Source organism: Miscanthus floridulus, chromosome 8 (assembly GCF_019320115.1).
Source record: "Miscanthus floridulus cultivar M001 chromosome 8, ASM1932011v1, whole genome shotgun sequence".
Classification (NCBI taxonomy): domain Eukaryota; kingdom Viridiplantae; phylum Streptophyta; class Magnoliopsida; order Poales; family Poaceae; genus Miscanthus; species Miscanthus floridulus.
In genome coordinates, this window is record NC_089587.1 from 82,448,423 (window position 1) to 82,467,766 (window position 19,344).

General features: G+C 46.8%; 1 protein-coding gene across 1 annotated transcript; it reads left to right on the forward strand.

Moving 5' to 3' along the window:
* Window positions 1-12,700: 12,700 nt before the first annotated feature.
* Window positions 12,701-14,256, forward strand: LOC136472778 (anthranilate O-methyltransferase 2-like). The gene is made up of 3 exons (XM_066470485.1): window positions 12,701-12,847; window positions 12,952-13,656; window positions 13,778-14,256. The coding sequence occupies exons 1-3, from the start codon at window positions 12,773-12,775 to the stop codon at window positions 14,207-14,209; spliced, it is 1,212 nt and encodes a 403-aa protein (XP_066326582.1). The 5' UTR covers window positions 12,701-12,772; the 3' UTR covers window positions 14,210-14,256.
* The last annotated feature ends 5,088 nt before the right edge of the window (window positions 14,257-19,344 follow it).

Here is a 19,344-nt window from a genome sequence, read left to right on the forward strand (position 1 = left end):
CTTTGTCTCAGTAACTTCCTGTTCCAACTCCCTATTCCTCAACCGTTGAACTCTTCTTTTCTGACTTTTCTTCAGGCCTAGAGGACACCACTGTTCTTTTTGCCATACGTATCTATAGGAATCAACTTCTTCATCATGCACCCTATCATGTATCCAACCCTGACCTGCAAATCTTTTCCTTTGCTGATTCTTAAAATCATCTATTTTTAGGCGCCGATCATCTTCAGGAACCTTCATTCCAAGTCTTTCATAGACGGTACGGCGGTTGACTCGAGATTGCCTATATTCGGAGTACTGAGCACTACACTCCGGACAATTATTTCTTGCAGGCAACCTCAAGCCTTCATTCCAACAATGTCTAAAGAACGAACAACCCCAATGAGACTGCTCCTGTTCTGTCATGTATTCTTCTTGCTCCCTTCGGTATACCTCTTCCTCATACCTCCGGCACTCTTCCATAAACCATTGCTTCTTACAGTATTCCTTTTCTTGTTCTCTCTGCCACTTGTTTAGCAAAATACGTGATGTAACTCTGGGTTTAGAAGTTTGACCTTTCTCGGTTCGGCTATTCTGAAACCGAACTCGTTGCTGCAGCTCTCTACTGGTGACTTGCCGATCCGGGTCAACAGCACCACTCTCCTTTGCTCTATCAGAAGTCAACACCTTCACCTTGCCTTTACCTTTGAGATCATTGGCAGAGACCATATTCACAGAGAAAGAAATCATATTTTGTGGAAAAGGCTGATCATCGATTTTCATCTTGCCATCAAACCTCAAATGTCCCTCTTGGATAGCTTTCTGGATTCGTATTCTGAACACTCGGCAATCATTGATAGAGTGAGAATTAGTGTTATGGAAGCCACAATACTTTTTGTCTTTCACTCCTTCAGGACGTAGCATAGGATGTCCTTCTGGCAACTTGATGCGTCCTTCCTTTATCAACAATGCAAAAAGTCTGTCTGCCTTAGTAACATCAAAATCATAGGTTCCCTTTTGTTGTTTCAACCAGCGTTGACTAACTTGAGTGGGTTCCTTTGCCCAATTTAACTCAGCTACAGCTATCTCATCTTCATCAATATACTCAGTCGCTTCATCTAGAAAACCTTGATACACCTCATTAGTGGCATTGTTCTTCTGAAAGCGATTATCTCTCCTGAATCCTTGGGCTTGATTACTCATAGCTACTAAACGCTGTGCAAGTTGGCCAAGATCATCAAACTCTAAACCGAACAACTTCTCCCTGATATTCGGCAACATTCCTGCTATAGCTATTCTAGGTAGTTGATCATCTAGTAAATTTAAAGAATAACACATATTCTTGGTCTCCCTAAATCTGCGAAGATATTCCAATGGTGTCTCATTTGTTCTCATCCTCAGACTCATGAGATCAACCAACTTCTTCTCATTAGTACCCGTATAGAAATATGAATGAAACTTCTGTTCTAGTTCTGCCCATGTACCAATGGAATGAGCTGGTAGAGACGTGAACCATGTGAAAGCTGGTCCTGTAAGAGACAAAGGAAAATATCGAATCCTCCAAGCTTCATCTAAAGCAGCTTCTCCAAGCTGCATTAAGTACCGACTGACGTGCTCTATGGTACTAGTATCATCTTGACTAGAAAACTTGGTTAAATCTGTTGGAGGCTTCACCCTTGGAGGTAACGCTACTCTGTTGTACCATTCTAGATAAGGAGACTTGTATGAATAGGATTGAGTCTTTGGCTTCAAGCCGAACTGATTTTGCATCATATTAGCCATCCTGTGCATCAAAACATCAATGCCTGGATCCTGATTTCCTTGTACTTGCACTCCAGAAGGCAATCCTGAAACACTTCTATACCCTGGATTTGGCACAGCATTGATAGCACTATAATCAGTAAATTCTTGATACCCATCTCCATACATATTCTTCTGCAATCTGTTTGATGCTGGAGAAACTCTATAAGCTGAAGGTGGCACTTCTCCTGTGGTACCAAATGTCACCTGGCCATAGGTGGGATGTGATTGCTTTTCAGTGTGAGTCAATCCACCTATATTTGAAGGCGACGCTACTTCTTTTCCAACAGGCTTCTCTTGATGCTTTGGAACATTGAAAAGCGTCGGCCCACTGAGTGGTCCAACATTTTCTTCGAAGTATTTATCAACCATTGGACCAAAAGTACTGATCATGATTGCCCGAAAGGTATTCAGAAAAGCTGTGTGATGGTTTGTCATGGTTTCTCCCATGGCTTTATAGACCAGGGCTGCCATCTTCTGAGCATCCTCCTCTTTAGTGTAATCAGTTTGATGCGGAAGAAGAACCCTTGGCATTGACTGCTTTTAAAACACTTTATTGCTCTTGTTTTTGGAAAAAGACATCAAACACTTCCGTTGGTATTGCTCACATGCTTGAAGCACTAAATCCTTGTAATTATCTAGCAATTCTGCCACGCTTACATCCAGAACATGATCATTGTTGATCTCAGATGCCATCTTGAACTAACAGATTGTCCCACCGGGCGTGCCAAAAAGTGTGTTGACACAAAATGTGACGCACTGTGCCTCACACACAGCAAGCCGGAAAGCGTGGCTTCAAACGGGTTCCCGGGTGCTTCGTGATCCGGAAGCGTGCCAGTCAGTTTGACCTGAAAACTAACAAGGGATAAAACAATTAAATGTCAAACTGGAACATGTCGGGTAATACCAGACAGTTCCACATATACGGCCCTGAAGCCACTTACAACGACATACAGCTATAGAGAGCTGTCTGCCAACAAGTTCATAAACCATTCAGCTAACCGTAAGATGAATGCACGTAAAGACCTAGTTGCCGAATGCATGTGCATGGGAAGACATGTTTGAACAAGTGAAAATTAATTATGAGTTAATGCATAACCAAGCTCGGCAGTCCAGCCGAATTGGGGTCCATGAAGAAGGAACGTGCAAATAAAAAACGATTAAACTAATCCAAAACCTACATCTGCTGCACGACACCTGGTTTCGTTAAAGCTTAAACGTGATTAACATGCATGAACCCACAACATGTGACAATCTAGATTAAAATAATTCAGCCATTATGAGCGTGTTATCTATCTGCAAAGGTAGTATGAAAAAGCAATGGTCGTTGAAGCACGAATAAAACCATAAGAGAGAGAGAAAGAGCCGAACAATATCAATCTAGATTGGGCAGAAGTGTGTTACAAATATATAAAAGGTTCAAAACATGCAACACTGGATAACTTAATGAATCTATTTAGATTTGCCATATCTAATATAGAGCCGATAACTATCTCGCTTTCACTAAGCATATTAAGCAAACGCCTGCCGCATGGTATCTACTCATAAACAAAGCATAAGCAAAGACTTCTTAATTGTCAAGCAAAGATCCGCCACACGACCATTGAAAACAAACAAGACTACTTGCATCACGTCTAAATCCACCGCATGATACTAAACATGATAACAAGGTTGTCGGAACTTACGGAGGTCGATGGATCGATGACTCCTCTCGAAGAACTCGACGACACGACAAAAGGACTCGAAAGTTGGCACGGGGCCGGTTGTATTGATTTGGTTGTGTACCTCTCTTACAATGGTCAAGGGTCAATATTTATACCCTAGACAAAACATGAGTCCTAGAGGACTACGATTTACAAAGGAACTTTTAAACAAACTTGGAAACTTACGATTCCTTACCCTAAACTTCTAGATTCCTTTATTATTACAACTTTCATCTTTCTGATCGGTCTTGCCTGCCATCTTCTATTTTCCTGAATGGAGTTACCGCCTTCTAGGGTAACCGACCACACAATCATTTAGCCGACCGCTTGTTTTGTTTGCCGAACACCCTTCTTCCCGCATGCGGGTCTACCTGTCATCTTCCAGAATCGACCAAAATCCAGTGTTAACAGGAACCATTTGGTTCAAGAATAGAATATGTGTTCCATCTGACCCAGTGCTATGAGAGGAAATTTTGTCAGAAGCTCACGATTCTAAGTACTATATCTACCCTGGAGGTTCAAAAATGTATCAAGATTTGAAGAAACACTTTTGGTGGAAATGCATGAAGACAGACATTGCAGGACATGTGGCACGATGTGACACCTGTAATAGAGTCAAGGCTGAACATCAAAGGCCTGCAGGTTTGCTAAAGCCTCTTGACGTCCCCGAGTGGAAGTGGGAGAGCATATCCATGGATTTCATAGTTGGATTGCCCCATTCACAGAAAGGCAATGATTCCATCTAGGTGATTGTTGATCGCTTGACCAAGATTGCTCACTTTGTACCAGTAAAGACCAAGACCAATGCCAAAAAATTAGCAGATCTATATATTGAGCATATTCTCAGACTGCATGGAGCTCCCTCTAGTATTATATCTGATCGTGGTCCTCAATTTGTGTCCCGATTCTAGGAAGCTCTGCACAAGTCCATTGGAACCAAACTTGATTTCAGCACTGCTTACCACCCATAGACAGATGGATAGACAGAACGAGTAAATCAGATCTTAGAAGACATGCTTCACGCTAGTGTACTGAACTATGGCTCTGATTGGGAGAAATGCCTACCCTATGCTGAGTTCTCCTACAACAACAGCTACCAAGCCAGTATTAAGATGTCACCATTTGAAGCTCTGTATGGCAAACCATGTAAGACACCTCTGATGTGGTCCCAACCGGGAGAAAGATCGTTCTTTGACTCTGCCAAGATTCAAGATGCCGAAGAAGGAGTTGCTCAAGTGAAGGAGAACTTGAGAATTGCTCAAAGTCGATACAAGAGCTATGCTGATAAAAGAAGAAGAGAACTTGAGTTCAATGTGGGGGACTTCGTCTATCTCAAGGTATCCCCTCTACGTGGAATGGTCAGATTCCATGTGAAAGGAAAGCTTGCCCCTAGATTTGTTGGCCCATACAAGATTTGCAAGAGGATTAGAAAGCTCGCCTACGAACTTGAGTTACCCGAGGAATTGATGGGTGTACATCCCGTATTCCATGTCTCACAGCTACGCAAGTGTTTAAGAGTACCCGATGAAGTAGTCCCAACTGATACACTTGACATTCAAGATACACTTGAGTATAAAGAACATCCTATCAGAATTCTAGGTAGAGATACCAAAGAGACCCGTAGCAAGACTATTCCTATGTGCAAGATCCAATGGAGCAATCACACAGAGAGAGAAGCAACATGAGAAAAAGAGTCTGACCTCCGGCTACACTATCCTTATCTTTTCAAAGAGTACGTTACGCTATAATCTTGGGGACGAGATCCTGTTAAGGGGGTAGGACTGTAACAACCCAAAAGTCCACACACCAAAAATCACAACTACAAAATTTTTCTTAAAAACCCCCATGTGATGATGAGTGACAATTGTAGGAGCCAACCCTAAGTGTTGCATTAGAAGTAACCCAACTAGACAATTTCATGAGCCTGGCATGCCATTTGTTATCATGATTATCTAATTACTAACAAATGAAACATAGCTCACATTGTCAAATCAAATAGTGATTTGGATTTTCATTTATTTTATGTCATGTCTAAAAACTCCTTTGAAGAAAACACCATGAAGAAATTATGACTCAAACCAAGGGATAAATATTTAAAAAGGAAAAACTAATCCTATTTATTGTATAACAAAACCACCCTATTTTTGTTATACAAAATAGCTAAATAAATTCCTAATATATGAAAGAGAATGAAGTGGGCCATATATCCAAAGACTCCAATGAATAAGGTGCACCAAATTAGAATTCAAATTTCAAACCAAATTTAAATTCAAACAAAGGAGAGGAAAAAGAAAATAGAAAACAGTAAAGAAAAGAAAAAGGGGAGAAGGACACGCAGCTCAGGCCTCGTAGCCCAGCTTCTCGGCCCGCCAGCATAGCCCCGCTAGCGCGCAGCAAGCCGGCCCAACACGCACAGGCCTAGCGGCTAGCCCCGCACGCCGCTCACGCCCCGCGCCTCCCCACCTTCGCTCGCTGTCGCTGCCACTGGGCCCTGCACGTCAGCCGAGCGATGCTCACCCGCGCTCCCCTTTCTCTTCGCCCACAGTCGCTGCCAATGGACCTCGCATGACAGCCCACCCCTGCTCATCTTCCTCGTGCTCACGCTCAACCGCCAGCCAACCGAAGGCCAACAGCGATGGCAGAGCGGGCCAGGGGGTCATGCCCGGGCCATGGCCTTGCCCCCCTTGGCGCCACGCCCACGCAAACTCCGTGCCAACCACCCACGCCCCGCGATGCCGCTCGATGCGCTCGGCGCAATCCCCAGCCATCCGCCTTGGAGCTCAGAGCTCCGGCTATAAAGCCACGACCTCGATTGCCCTAGTGTTCATCCCATCGCCCACCGCCACTTGGTGGCCATCCACTACGCACCCGAACTAAGAGAGGAGGGAGAAAGGGAAAGGAGAGGGAGAAGCGCCGAAGCCACTGCGGGGGGGGGGGGGGGGGAGGAGGTCGTCAGAGCCGAAGACGACGCCGTCGTCATCATCACTGACGTGGGCAATGCGGCACTGCACGGCTTTCGAAGCTGCACAACAGCAACTCTCCATTGCATCACCATCCTTCTTCCATGCCACCAACGGTGAGCCTCCCAGTCTCCCCCTTGCCGCCACCGGACATTACCGTGTCTGCCATGGCGCTCCACCCCGAGAGCGCGAAGGCCAGGGCCGTCTTCGGTCTGTAAGAACACTTACACCCACGCACACATCCATGACCGCACCGTGATCACCCCGTTGGAGCCCCGTGATTCACCCGTGCGCCTCGCCGTCATCTTCATGACCGCCGTGGCTGCCGAGAAGCCCCTAACGGCCACCTTGATGTCGAAGCCCCGCCTTGAGCCCTGGACAACTTCACCGTGCACCCACGAATCCGCTAAAGCCCCTGTCTGCCTAGTTGAGCCACCGGAGAGCCTACAACTGCGACCTTGCCACCGGCGAACTCTGCCGAGCCGCCGTTCGCTGTGGCCAGCGCCTCGGTGAGCCCCGGCCGCCACCTGGACCCCACCATCGCAGTCGTCGTAGCCTGGGGTAGCCTTTCCCCTCCCCAATTGGGCACTAGCACTGCCACGAAGGCTCACGGCCAGCTCGCCGCCGACAGGAGCACCACCGCGGGAGAAAAATAGGGGAACACCCCCTCACCGACCACTCGCACGTAAACCTAGTGCACGTGAACCATAGACAGAGGAAGAGAGGGGTGGACGCGGCTCACCGGAAGAAGACGCGGTCCACCGTGGACTGGCGCATCCATCCACCGTGGACCGTGAACCGTGGACCACGACCTAGTGGAGGCCCATGGCCGTGATGTGGCTGCGCCACAGCATGCCACGTGTTCGGCCCGGCCTGGCCCAGACCGGCCCAACCCGAAGCCTATTTGAGACCCGGTCGTGTTGACCATTGACTAGTCAACGTTGACCGTTGACCTAGCCCCACATGTCAGTGACACGGACACTTTGGACCCACACGACAGGCGCCGATGTCATGCTGACGTCACACGGGACCCACATGTCAGCAGCCCACGCAGCTAGGGTGACGTCATGCTAACGTCACGTTGACATCAGCTGCTGATGTCAGCAGCCCAGGCCCCACATGTCAGTGACCCTGACTGTTGACCGTTGACCGTTGGCCGTTGACTCGTCGTTGACCGACGTTGACTTTGACCGGACCCACCTGTCAGTGACCCAATAGCCTTTGGCCCCACCTGTCGGTGTGGACGACGTTGATGATGTCATGCTGACATCAGCTGGACCCACCTGTCAGCTTGGAACCGTGATGCTGACGTCATGCTGACGTTAGCAAGCCACGTGAACCAACCACGGCATGACACGTGTCAGCCCAGGATTAATTCAGCCTTTTTCCATTTTTAGAAATAGATTTAAACTTCAGAAATTCATAACTAATTCATATGACCTCAGAAAAATACGAAACCAGGACCAAAATTCATCTAAAATCGAGCCCTACGTAATGAACCCATGTTTGAGTGCATTTGGCTCTTTTGAATTTTCATTGCTCCTTTGTGCTATTCTATAGACGTCGCTAACGTGACTATAATACGATCGTTTGCAGACTCGGAGGAGCACCAGACCGACAAGGATCATGAGTACCGTGAGGAGTATGGAGACGACTACACTGAAGGTGCCACATCCCACTCAATCTCATAGCACCTATTACACATGGCTAAAATAGAAATGCTAGTGCTTTACTTTGTTGTTATGATCACACTATGGTAGAACTTGCATGGTAGTATGCTTTCTTGATGGCCTTTACCTTGACGCAACCTTACCCCTGCTCACCCCGCTGTTAGGCTAGTCACATGCTTGCTTATTATTTTCTACTACGATTACACTACATTGATGCATGTTGGAAACTGGTGATAATTGAACTATGAGGAGAATGCTGCGTATGTGACTTGGGTGCGTGGAGGGTGAGGGTTGTGTCGACCAAGTTGGGGTATACGACGAGCCTGGGGCAAGTCTTGCCGTGGGGTGCTACCTGGGCACCCCTGGAATGGATACCTATGGTGGGTAAATGGTATATGAGGTGGCCCTGGGTGTGAACCTATGATGGGAGGAGCCTAGGGTGGAGGTGCTGTGGTGGCACGGTAAATGGAAACCCTGATGGAGACATTCTGGCTTGGTCACCCCTAAGGACTTACTAGTACTCAGATTCACCGAGAAGCCTTACGTACCACTCGCCCTATATGGTGCGGGACAGCCGGACTACTTGGTAGGATATTGCTACTACTGCTAGGTTGATAGCGGACAGTGCGAGGGAGGTACGGGGTGCGGCGGATTTCCCCCACACCCTTCTGAGACTTCATGGAGACCTTGTGGACCCGGCTCATGACTCACAGTTTCAGCCACCCCAGACTAGACTTGGGGTGTACCAGGGCTGAATGGTAGAGTGGCATTATCCTAGGCTAGCAAGCGGCCGGAATCAGCCCAGTTGACGACGGTCAGCGAGGAAGGCGGATCTTGTGGTTATGTAAAACCTCTACAGAGTGTATGTTTGATCGATCGATACATGTGCCGACTTATCGACTATGGACCTTTTCTGGGTTTCGCTTAAACTAGATAGAGAGATGAGTCCTTTTCTTCCCCTTGGAAGTGAGTGTTCGGTCATAGCCAGGGCTACAGGCCTTGAGACAGTGCCGAGAGGGAGTTGGCCTATCGATTGAGCGATGGTATGGAAGGGTGATGGTGTGGAGATGGTGGTATGTCGATCCCCGGGATCGAAACCTGGCTCTAGAATGGGAATGGATGGAATATGTGTGGGAATGGTGTTAAAAACTTGACTATACTGTTATATACTTGATATGCTAAAATACATAGGAAACCCCAGCCTTATCGGTTCCTTTTTACTATATCCAACTTGCATCCAATTTTCACAAAGCAATGCTCATAGGGTTGGGAGTGGCCAGTACAAATCGTACTAATAACTTTTGGCACACAGGTTCTGCTGAGGAGTTTAGCTCCGAAGAGTTTGACGGATGAGGGGTTCGTGCCTACGCTCGAGTTTGGCGATCTTATCTTCAAGCTGTTCTGAATGAATGCTACTTTTGATTCCACCAATGCGGCGATGTAATAATTTATGTAATTCCGCACTATTTGTACTCTGATATTATCGTTGTATGGATGTGATATTCAACTGGAATTTTGGTAATATGATCTACCACGGTCTTATTACACTTCAACTCAGTGGATTCCCCTTCGTGGAAATTGGGGTTGTTTCAACATAATCGAACAATAGATCTTAAAGTGGGAGGGGATTAGAGCTGGGTGAAAATAATTATATTGCAGAAATTTTGGCCATAAATATAGAAAAAAAAATTGAGAGTAGAAGAGGATTAGGATTCTTACCGAAATTTACTCGGGACTTAAAAGGATCTATTTGGATTAGGATTTGAATTTGTACCTATTCAAGATACCTCAAAAAGGCCTAAGTATGTTATTATATATAGAAAACATAAGAAGTTGTAGAGAGACGAAAATTAATAGTTTTCATATTCACGGAGCTAGTTAGAGGAGGTCATACCAAAAAAATGGGTACAAAAAATGGGCTGAAATTTTACCTCTTTATTATTAGGTATAGAAAGAAAACAGAAGAAGTTGTAGAGAGACGAACATTAATAGTTTTCACATTCACAGAATTAGTTAGAGGAGGCCATACCAAAAAAATGGGTAACAAAAAAATGGACTGAAATTTTGACTCTTCATTATTAGATATAGATATAGATATAGATATAGATATAGATAAATACAGATATCCTATAATCCTTACCTAGTTATGATAAATTTATCATATACTCTACATGATTTTTAGTATTTCATCGCCCTATATCTATAGGATCTTTGGTTGGCCTATAGGGGTGAATAGACATGTCAAAACAAACACTCAAACTTTTATCAATTTCACCCTGCGGCACTGCCGAACTGCGGCACTGCCGAACCTGCAGACAACTTCGAGTCACAATTCAAAATCAGTGAACGGAAACTTAGATCAGAGAAATTTCTCAGCTTACTGCAGGTATGATAGTCACAGATCGAGAGCTAGAAGTAGTAGGAACACCACACACAAGTAGATCGACTAGAAACCCTAGAAATCACCTCAACAACAATATGACATGCAAGTAATGTAAATCAAGCACAAGAGACAATGATTTATCCCGTGGTTCAGCTCGCCACCAAGGTTTGCCTATGTCCAGAGGTTAGACACTAAGGCTTAGGGCTTTCCAACCCTTCCTCGTTCTCAAGTCAAGAGACTTAACTCTTGAGATGAGTGGTGAGTTTACTAGCTTCAAGAAATAGTTACAAACCTCCAGGGGCCGGGGAGGAGGGAGAGCGACGGCCGGCCGGCGGCGGCGGCGCCGCACGACGGCGAGGGTGATGTGGCGAGGGCTGGTAAAATTTGATAGGGGGATGTCGTCGGAGGCGAACTCGTACACGATGTTGGTCCGCCTTTGCGCAAGGCAAGGGCGCAGGAGCCGCTCGCGTCTGGCGGGGGCGTCAGGGAGGAGAGAGGACCGACGGCCTCCGACCGGCCTCTCGTGTGACGGTGGCGGCAGGCGACGGCAGTGGCGCCGAGCAAGGGCATGGGAGTGGCGGCGCTGGCTCAGGCTACGGCGACTGCAAGTGCACGACTGCCTCGCGAACCCCTTCGGCGTGGGGGTTGGGGATTCGTGCGTGGGCTGTTGCGTGGGAGAGGGAGGGGGCCGTAATTACAATACTAACCTTTCACTCATAAAAATAATTAGCGTTAATTAATTGTTTAGGGACCAAGAGGAACCAAGAAGTACCCCACCACTGTAAAAGAGTTATAAAAAACATGTTGTTCAATTGTTTTTAGGCGTTGTTCACCGTTTAGAGAGAAAAAAAAACACGTCCACTATCCATGCATCTAAAATTCCAAGAAGCTGATGAGAGCCTTTGCTACTGTTCAATATGTATACCTATCATTCAATATATACTGTTACTGGTGTTTACGGGGGATTTTTTTTAGAAACCACACAGGTGTTCATCATTCTTTTTTTTCTTTTCTATAGAAATGTGCATGTACGTTGTAACATAATTTACTTATTTCATCACATGTCACCGTACCTAGACGATTTGCGGCATGGAGATTTGCCCAACAATCGTGTCATTTGTTTCAATACATATTGGAACTGCTATGCCAGCCCAAATCATGATCTTCACCAACTTAGATTTGGTTCTCTCACGACAACCCGGAGGAAGAGTGGCCTCTGGCCTTGCATTTCTCTCCCCGTCTACCTTAGGATTCGTTAATTCTCTTTCTCGATGGGATGGGGAAGGGTTGTAATACCTGCTCTTGATGCGTCTGCTTGGAATCATACTTTGTACCATTGCTATATATGGTTTGTGAGCCCGGGCCAATAAGGGATCGTAGAGAGGGACGTAAGGGCATTATGGTAAGTAAAGAAAATGCACTCGAAAAAAAATCGCTTCTCTGTTTAACATCTGCATCACACCACCACTTTATCTTATTATAAGTGGTTCAGATTGGTCGCCCGATTATGGTCAGTCCTAAAGGACCAATGCCATTTCCTGTTCACACACGGCTCGTCAACGCGTTGCGACATGTACATTTAGGCCATGTTTAGATTCCAAAAATTTTCACCCCAAAGTGTCACATCGAATCTTGCGACATATGCATGGAGTACTAAATGTAGATGAATAACAAAACTAATTGCACAGTTGGGTGAGAAATCGTGAGACGAAACTTTCGAACCTAATTAGTCCATAATTAGACACTAATTGCCAAATGCAAACGAAAATGCTACAGTAGCCAAAACCAAAAAAAAAAATCCAACTAAACGCGCCCTTACTATACGACGGCAAGGAACTGCACATTAAATACGCCTGTGTGGATTCTATTGATCGTCATATACAAAATATTTTTTGAGTTTGTGACTAATATGCACATGCTGGTGAATATATGATAATGATATGATTGGGTTGGAACTGAGACACCACCACCGTCCAACGAGAAAGGGGTCCATGTGATTAATGGAAGGCATGACGAAGCTGCGTCTGTGATTTGAACGCCAGACACGTAGGATGGACACCGGGAGAGAAAAGCTAAACCCTAAAGCAACGTCAGTTTGGGTTAGTTAAGTGCAGCAGATCAGTGTTAATATTCAGCTTGTGCTCATGAGTGCTGAATGGCAGGCTGGGCCTATAAATTGAGAAGCCTGCAATGCAATGCAAACTACCACAGCAGAGTGATAAGCAAGCAAGCTTCTCACTCATCAGAAAACAGCACCTGGCGTTAGTGAAGCTAGTAGCCATGAAGGTAGAGCGCGACCTCCACATGAGCCGGGGCGACGGCGAGGACAGCTACGCCTCCAACTCCAGGCTTCAGGTACTGTACCTGTGCTTCTTCTTCTACATCATGCATGTCTCTGCCGATCTGCTCATGTTGCATATGCATGTTCGTCTCAACACTCGCTTATACATGTTCCTCAGGAGAAGTCCATACTGAAGACGAGGCCGGTGCTACACAAGGCCGTGGCGGCGGCGCACGCGTCGTCGCTCTCCTCCAGCGGCGGTGCCATGGTGGTCGCGGACCTCGGCTGCTCGTCGGGGCCCAACACGCTGCTCGTCGTCTCCGAGGTGCTCGGAGCGGTCGCCGACCGCCGAGAGGATCTGGCGATGGCCGCCGCCGGCTGCAGCCAGCCCCCGGCGACGCACGTTCAGTTCTTCCTGAACGACCTGCCCGGGAACGACTTCAACCTCGTGTTCCAGTCGCTGGAGCTGTTCAAGAAGCTGGCCGTCAAGGACAAGGGGGACGCGCTGCCGCCGTACTACGTCGCCGGGCTGCCAGGCTCCTTCTACACCCGGCTGTTCCCGGACCGCTGCGTGCACCTCTTCCACTCCTCCTACTGCCTCATGTGGCGCTCCAAGGTCCCCGACGAGCTCGCGGGAGGCGCCGTCCTCAACGAGGGCAACATGTACATCTGGGAGACCACGCCGCCGGCGGTGGTGGCGCTGTACCGGAGGCAGTTCCAGGAGGACTTCTCGCTGTTCCTCAGGCTGCGCCACAGGGAGCTCGTGTCCGGTGGCCAGATGGTGCTGGCGTTCCTCGGCAGGAAGAACAAGGACGTGCTCCGTGGCGAGGTCAGCTACATGTGGGGCCTCCTCGGGCAGGCTCTTCAGTCCCTCGTCAAAGAGGTCTGCTCTGTTTTCTTCTCCTGTCTTGTGCAACATCATCCATCAAAGGAAATCCTGAACTGAACCGATGAACCCTAGCTAGCTGATGTATTGCATTTGCATGCATGGCACCATGGCACAGGGCCGTGTGGAGAAGGAGAAACTGGACTCCTTCAACCTGCCGTTCTACGCCCCGTCGGTGGACGAAGTGAGGGACGTGATTAGGCAGAACCAGGCATTCGACATCACCCACATCCAGCTCTTTGAGTCCAATTGGGATCCGCACGACGATATGGAGGACGACGGCGACCTCGTGCTCGATGGCGTCCAGAGCGGCGTCAACGTCGCTAAGTCCATCAGGGCCGTGATCGGGCCCCTCATCGCGCACCACTTCGGCGAGCACGTACTCGACGATCTCTTCGAGCTGTATGCCAAGAACGTCGCAGTGCACCTCCAGAAAGTGCAGACCATGTACCCTGTCATCGTCGTTTCCCTGAAGGCGATTAGTTGTGCAACAAAGAACCAAGCCAGTGACATGTATTATTCAGGTTTCAAGCAAGGCCAGTTTATGTAGAATCTGGCGTCAAGTTTGTTATTACCATGGTTTCCAATATCGGTCGAAATCTCCTGATATTTTCGATATATATCTTCTTTATCCGTAGGTGCCGATAAGGAATATCTATCTTTTTCGTACAAATTTTATTTAAATTTATTTAAATTTACTTAAATTCAAATTAAATTTTATTTGAACTTGGTCCGATATTTCCGATATATCCTGTTTATCCTCTTTATTTGTGATCCCCGATAAATTTTAATTTCCAAAAATGAAAACCTTGGTTATTACTAGCTAGTAGTACTATATGCATGCAGAATTAATATAAGAAATAAAGTAGTTCAGGTAGACAGGGTACGATTAGCGGCCGAACATTTAATTTTCACTACTACTTTGCTTTGGATGTTGTAGTATGCAGGCCCAATGTTTCCACAAGGCGATCTGGTTAAATATGTACTGTAATGGTAATGGTAAATGGAAATCGAACGTAAGCAGATTGTTTGCATAAAGGGAAGATATATTACTCCCTCTATCCTAAAATATAAGGATTTAGAGTTTAAAAGTGTTTCATATAAGGCATTCTGGGTTATAAATCCTAGACCTAAGCAAATTAAGCCAGCCTATAGCCCACGGGCCTGGTCTGAGCGTGCTGGATTTTGGTCCGCTCATAAGCCTTAATGTACAGGGCGGCACAGATCTTGTTGTCTAGAAAAAAAAATCTTGGTCCGAACCTAGCACGAAATATTTATCTTATCTATTTTACATTGTAAATTGTGTGCCCCTCGTCGTAGCCAAAAAAATCAGGCTTGGCTCATCTAATGGGATTAGATCTTGAAAGTAATTTTCCATAATCATAGTTTCATTTGTTACAATATTTTTTTTCGCGAACATGCAACTTGCCTGTGTTGCATTTGTTGCAATAAAGGATCATAGAAACTATTTTTCACCATGAATTTTTTCCCTTGTAGAGACCATGCAGAGTCAATGAACTTCTTCTTTTGAAATTTACATCTCAGTTCATTACACCAAAGTTCTATAAAGCCCCATCACAAAGCCCCTGACCTAGTGCCTCTATAGCAAAGCAGCCCCCTCCTAATAATTCCTATATATGGGCAAGGGGCATCGAGAAAAAAGAGCAGTACACAATCGAAACACCATTGATTACGCATCTGTTGACTCCTACATGGACATGGTTTACTAGAATAGCTAGGCCGGCTCATGTCAGCGACTCAGCGTGATTATCCCTTTCTAATAGCTCATCACACTTGGCGGGCTCCCGGTGGCATCTAGCTGAGTCAGAGCGGCCTCAATCATGTGCTTCATTTGAATACGATTTGCTTGATCCAAATCCACCTGAAAAACAAAATCACTCGATTGTAAGTCTTTTTAGACAAATCCAAATACTAGCAAAATATTAATTGCTATATAAAATGTCAATTAGGAGTCACCCACATATTATTATTCATGAAAAGAATCTCAGCTAACCACACACACTAATCATGTGCAACAATTCGAGCACGTGCAGTTTGTGCCTGGCATGGGACGATAATCTGTCGCTGACAAACATGTGGAAAATAATGGGATACTGACGGGATCGGATCTCTGTGTGTGTGTGTGTGTTGAATGTTTTTTTTTTACCTCTGTTGTTTGACAGCGAGTGAAACATTATATTTGTCGTTTGCACGACCGCGTGGACGCCACGTGTAATGTACGTACTGAGAGGGAGAGAGAGATAAATAAACACGACAGACGACAGCAGCAGGAGTAATAATGGGGCCTGGTTCACTTTGCAATTTTTTTTTTAACCCGATGAATAGTACCACTTTCGTCTTATTTGGTAAATATTGTCCAATCATGGACCAACTAGGCTCAAAAGATTCATCTCGTGATTTCCAACTAAACTGTGTAATTAATTATTTTTTTACCTATATTTAATACTCTATGCAAATGACTAAAAATTGATGTGATAGAGAAAGTGAAAAAACTTGGAATTTGGATGGCATCTAAACAAGGCCTGGGATACTGACGGGATCGGATCTGATCGATGGGATCCAGACCGTACAAACACGTCCATGTGTTACAGCAGACAATGTGTAATTTGTTGTGTGACCTCACCTAGACGACCTGTGGTTAGGAGATTTATTTATTTAACGATTCGTCTTGATATCAAATATGTACTATATATATGTCTGCACGTGATCGTGTGGCGGACTAATAGCTCATTGATTTCGCCGGGCGATCGAGCTGAGGCCGCGTCATTTTGCTGGCGTCGCAGGGGTGACGACGGCATCTGCATCATGCATAAGGGCATGTACAACGGAGACACAAACTGTTGTCTGTGAATTCTTGAAATTCACAACACAGACCAGACGGTTGAACAGACAGCTCGTACAACTGTCTATTTACTGTCCACAAACCGTTTAATAGTTGCATGTTGCCATGATCATTTATGAATATCAATCATATATACCATTGTGTTGCTAATTGGTGCAACCTCGCCGCCAAGGCTGGCCATGTTGATCAAGGAGGAAGCGGAGAGGTGGTGTGCGGCCGGGAACGCCCACCTTTCCAGGCTGCTCGCGCGTGCTTCAGCTTGAGCGCCGCTGTGCTGGTAGCTATCTTTTGTAACAATGTAGTGTCTTACCTTTGGATCCAGTAGTGCTAGGTGGCTTGGTAACGTTTTTGTTACCAAGTTTCTGTTACCTTGTTTTCGAAACTCTTAGCTTCTTAATGAAATACGCGCATAAGCGTGTTCTCAAAAAAAATCATATATATTATATATATAATGCAATATAATATATTTCATCATAAATCAAATATAACATACGTCTTCTTCCTCGTCATAATCCAAATATAGCATCGAGAGATGGATGGTTCACATGCTTATTGCCTGTATAGGGTCCATATAATTGTATTCCAGGTGTATTTCTTCTTTTGTTTTTCTATAGGAAAACAGCAAGGTGACATGGGTGTGACCTTGCTCGTCCATTAAACAGCACGTCAGGCACAGAGCACACAGCAATGATCAGTATTTTTCTGAAATCTAACTAGTTGTAAGAACAAAGAAAAATATTCTACCACTCAACACCAAGAATCACAAGAAGTTTTCCAGCAGAATAGTTTTGAGACATAGCAAAAAAAATTGATCTTAGAACCGACAGGGGAATAACAATTCATATCTCGTCAGAATAGTTTTTTTTGTCAGAACAGATCTTCACAGGGAACAAAACAACGAGATTGATGACTATAGAACTTGCTGATGGAGGAAGCCGTAGTCAGATTGACCATCTGCTCATGCGTCGTCGCTGCCTTGTGGTCGCTACAGATTTGGGGAGGGAAGGAGTTGCTGTTGCGAATCGACAGGGCAATGGAGAAGAACTCGCGCACACGGAGCAAGAGGAACTCACGCCAAGTTTGGCCGCAGGTAGATCCCCACGCGCGTCACTAGGAGACGACGTCCCGTACAACGACGCTTCTGCCGTCGTGTTAGTCTCAGAACACGCACCGTTGTCGTCGCCTCACCAGAGGACAGTGTTAGTCTCAGAACACGCACCGCTGCCGTCGCCTCACCAGAGGACAGCTTTCCTTTCTCGCTTCATTCAATGCCACCGGAGGGGGTGTTTTTGCAAATATACGTCGTCCGCAGACACGCTGGAAGGCTAGCTGCCTGTTGAAACATGTACGTACAGAAAGCGGTTGGGTTGGGTGCCTGGTGATGGGTCTGATGCTATACCTACGACTACGACAAGGTTGGTTCACTACCAGAAACGTCAAATTTATTGAGTGTTTTTATATTTGCCGAGTGTATTCTCTTGGGCACTCAGCAAATAAGTTCTTTGCCGAGTGCTGCTCTAAAAACACTCGGCAAAAAAAACACTCGATAAAGATGAGGTTTGCCGAGTATTAAAAAAAACACTCGGCAAAGATGGGGTTTGCCGAGTGTTTTTTTTTTACACTCGACAAAGAAGTAAAATCTTTTTTTCTGAGAAATAAGGAGAAGAAAAAAAACTTTGCCGAGTGCCTAGATCTAGGACACTCGGCAAAGGAAAAAAATCTTTTTTCTGGAGAAGAAGGAGAAGATAAAAAAATGAAAAAAAAACTTTGCCGAGTGCCCAGATCTAGGACACTAGGCAAAGAAACAAAATCTTTTTTCTGGGAAAGAAGGAGAAGAAACAAAAACTTTGCCGAGTGCCTAGATCTAGGACACTAGGCAAAAAAAAATCTTTTAATGAAAAAAAACTTTGCCGAGTGCCCAGATCTAGGACACTCGGCAAAGGAAAAAATCTTTTTTAACCGGCCCCAGCAGACGCCCCTCCCCTCCCCCTTCTTCCCCTGTCGTCACCCCTCCCCTCCCTCTCCGGCGCCCCCCCCCCCTCCCCTCCCTCCCCTCAAGAGGCCTCCCCATTCTTCGTCCCCCGGCGGCGCCCCTCCCCTCCCCCTTCTTCTTCCCGCGGGCGCCCCGGTCTCCCCTCCCCATTCTTCTTCCCCCGACGGCGCCCCTCCCCTCCCTCCTCCCCTACCTCCTCCTCAGATCCACCCGCCCGCGCCCTCCCTCTGGGGGGGGGCCTTCACGGCCGCTTGCGAGGCAGCCTAGCCCCTCCCGTCTATGGCGCAGGGCGGCTCGGCCCCTCCCGGTGATGTGGAGCAGCGGGTGGCGGTGCAGATTCGTCCTCCTCCCCTCCCTTCATGGCTCCACCGGTGGGTGGCATCGCGGATCCGGTGGGATGGATCCACCACGGTGCGGATTCGACAGAGAGGTGTCCTCCGGCGGTGGATCCAGTGGGTTGGATCCCGATGGCGGTGGATCCGTGGATCTGACGGTTAGGAGCCCTCCGGCGGCAGGGTCCACGGCGAGCAACGCAGCGGCGGTGGGCTCCATGGCGGCGGCCCCTCCCCTCCCCTTCTTCTTCTCCCGGTAGGATCTGGCCCTCCCTCTCCCGGATCTGGCGTGGTGTGGTGGTGGCCGGCATCGGGGCGTGGTGGTTGTGGCCGGCGGTGGTGGTGGCGGTGGTGGCCGGCGGTTGTGGTGGTGGTACCGCCGGCGACTTGTTTTTTTCTCGAAAAATGTTTGCCGAGTGTTTTATTTTTGGACTCGGCATAGTCTTTGCCGAGTGTCCAACGATTGACACTCGGCAAACAGCTCTTTGCCGTTAAAA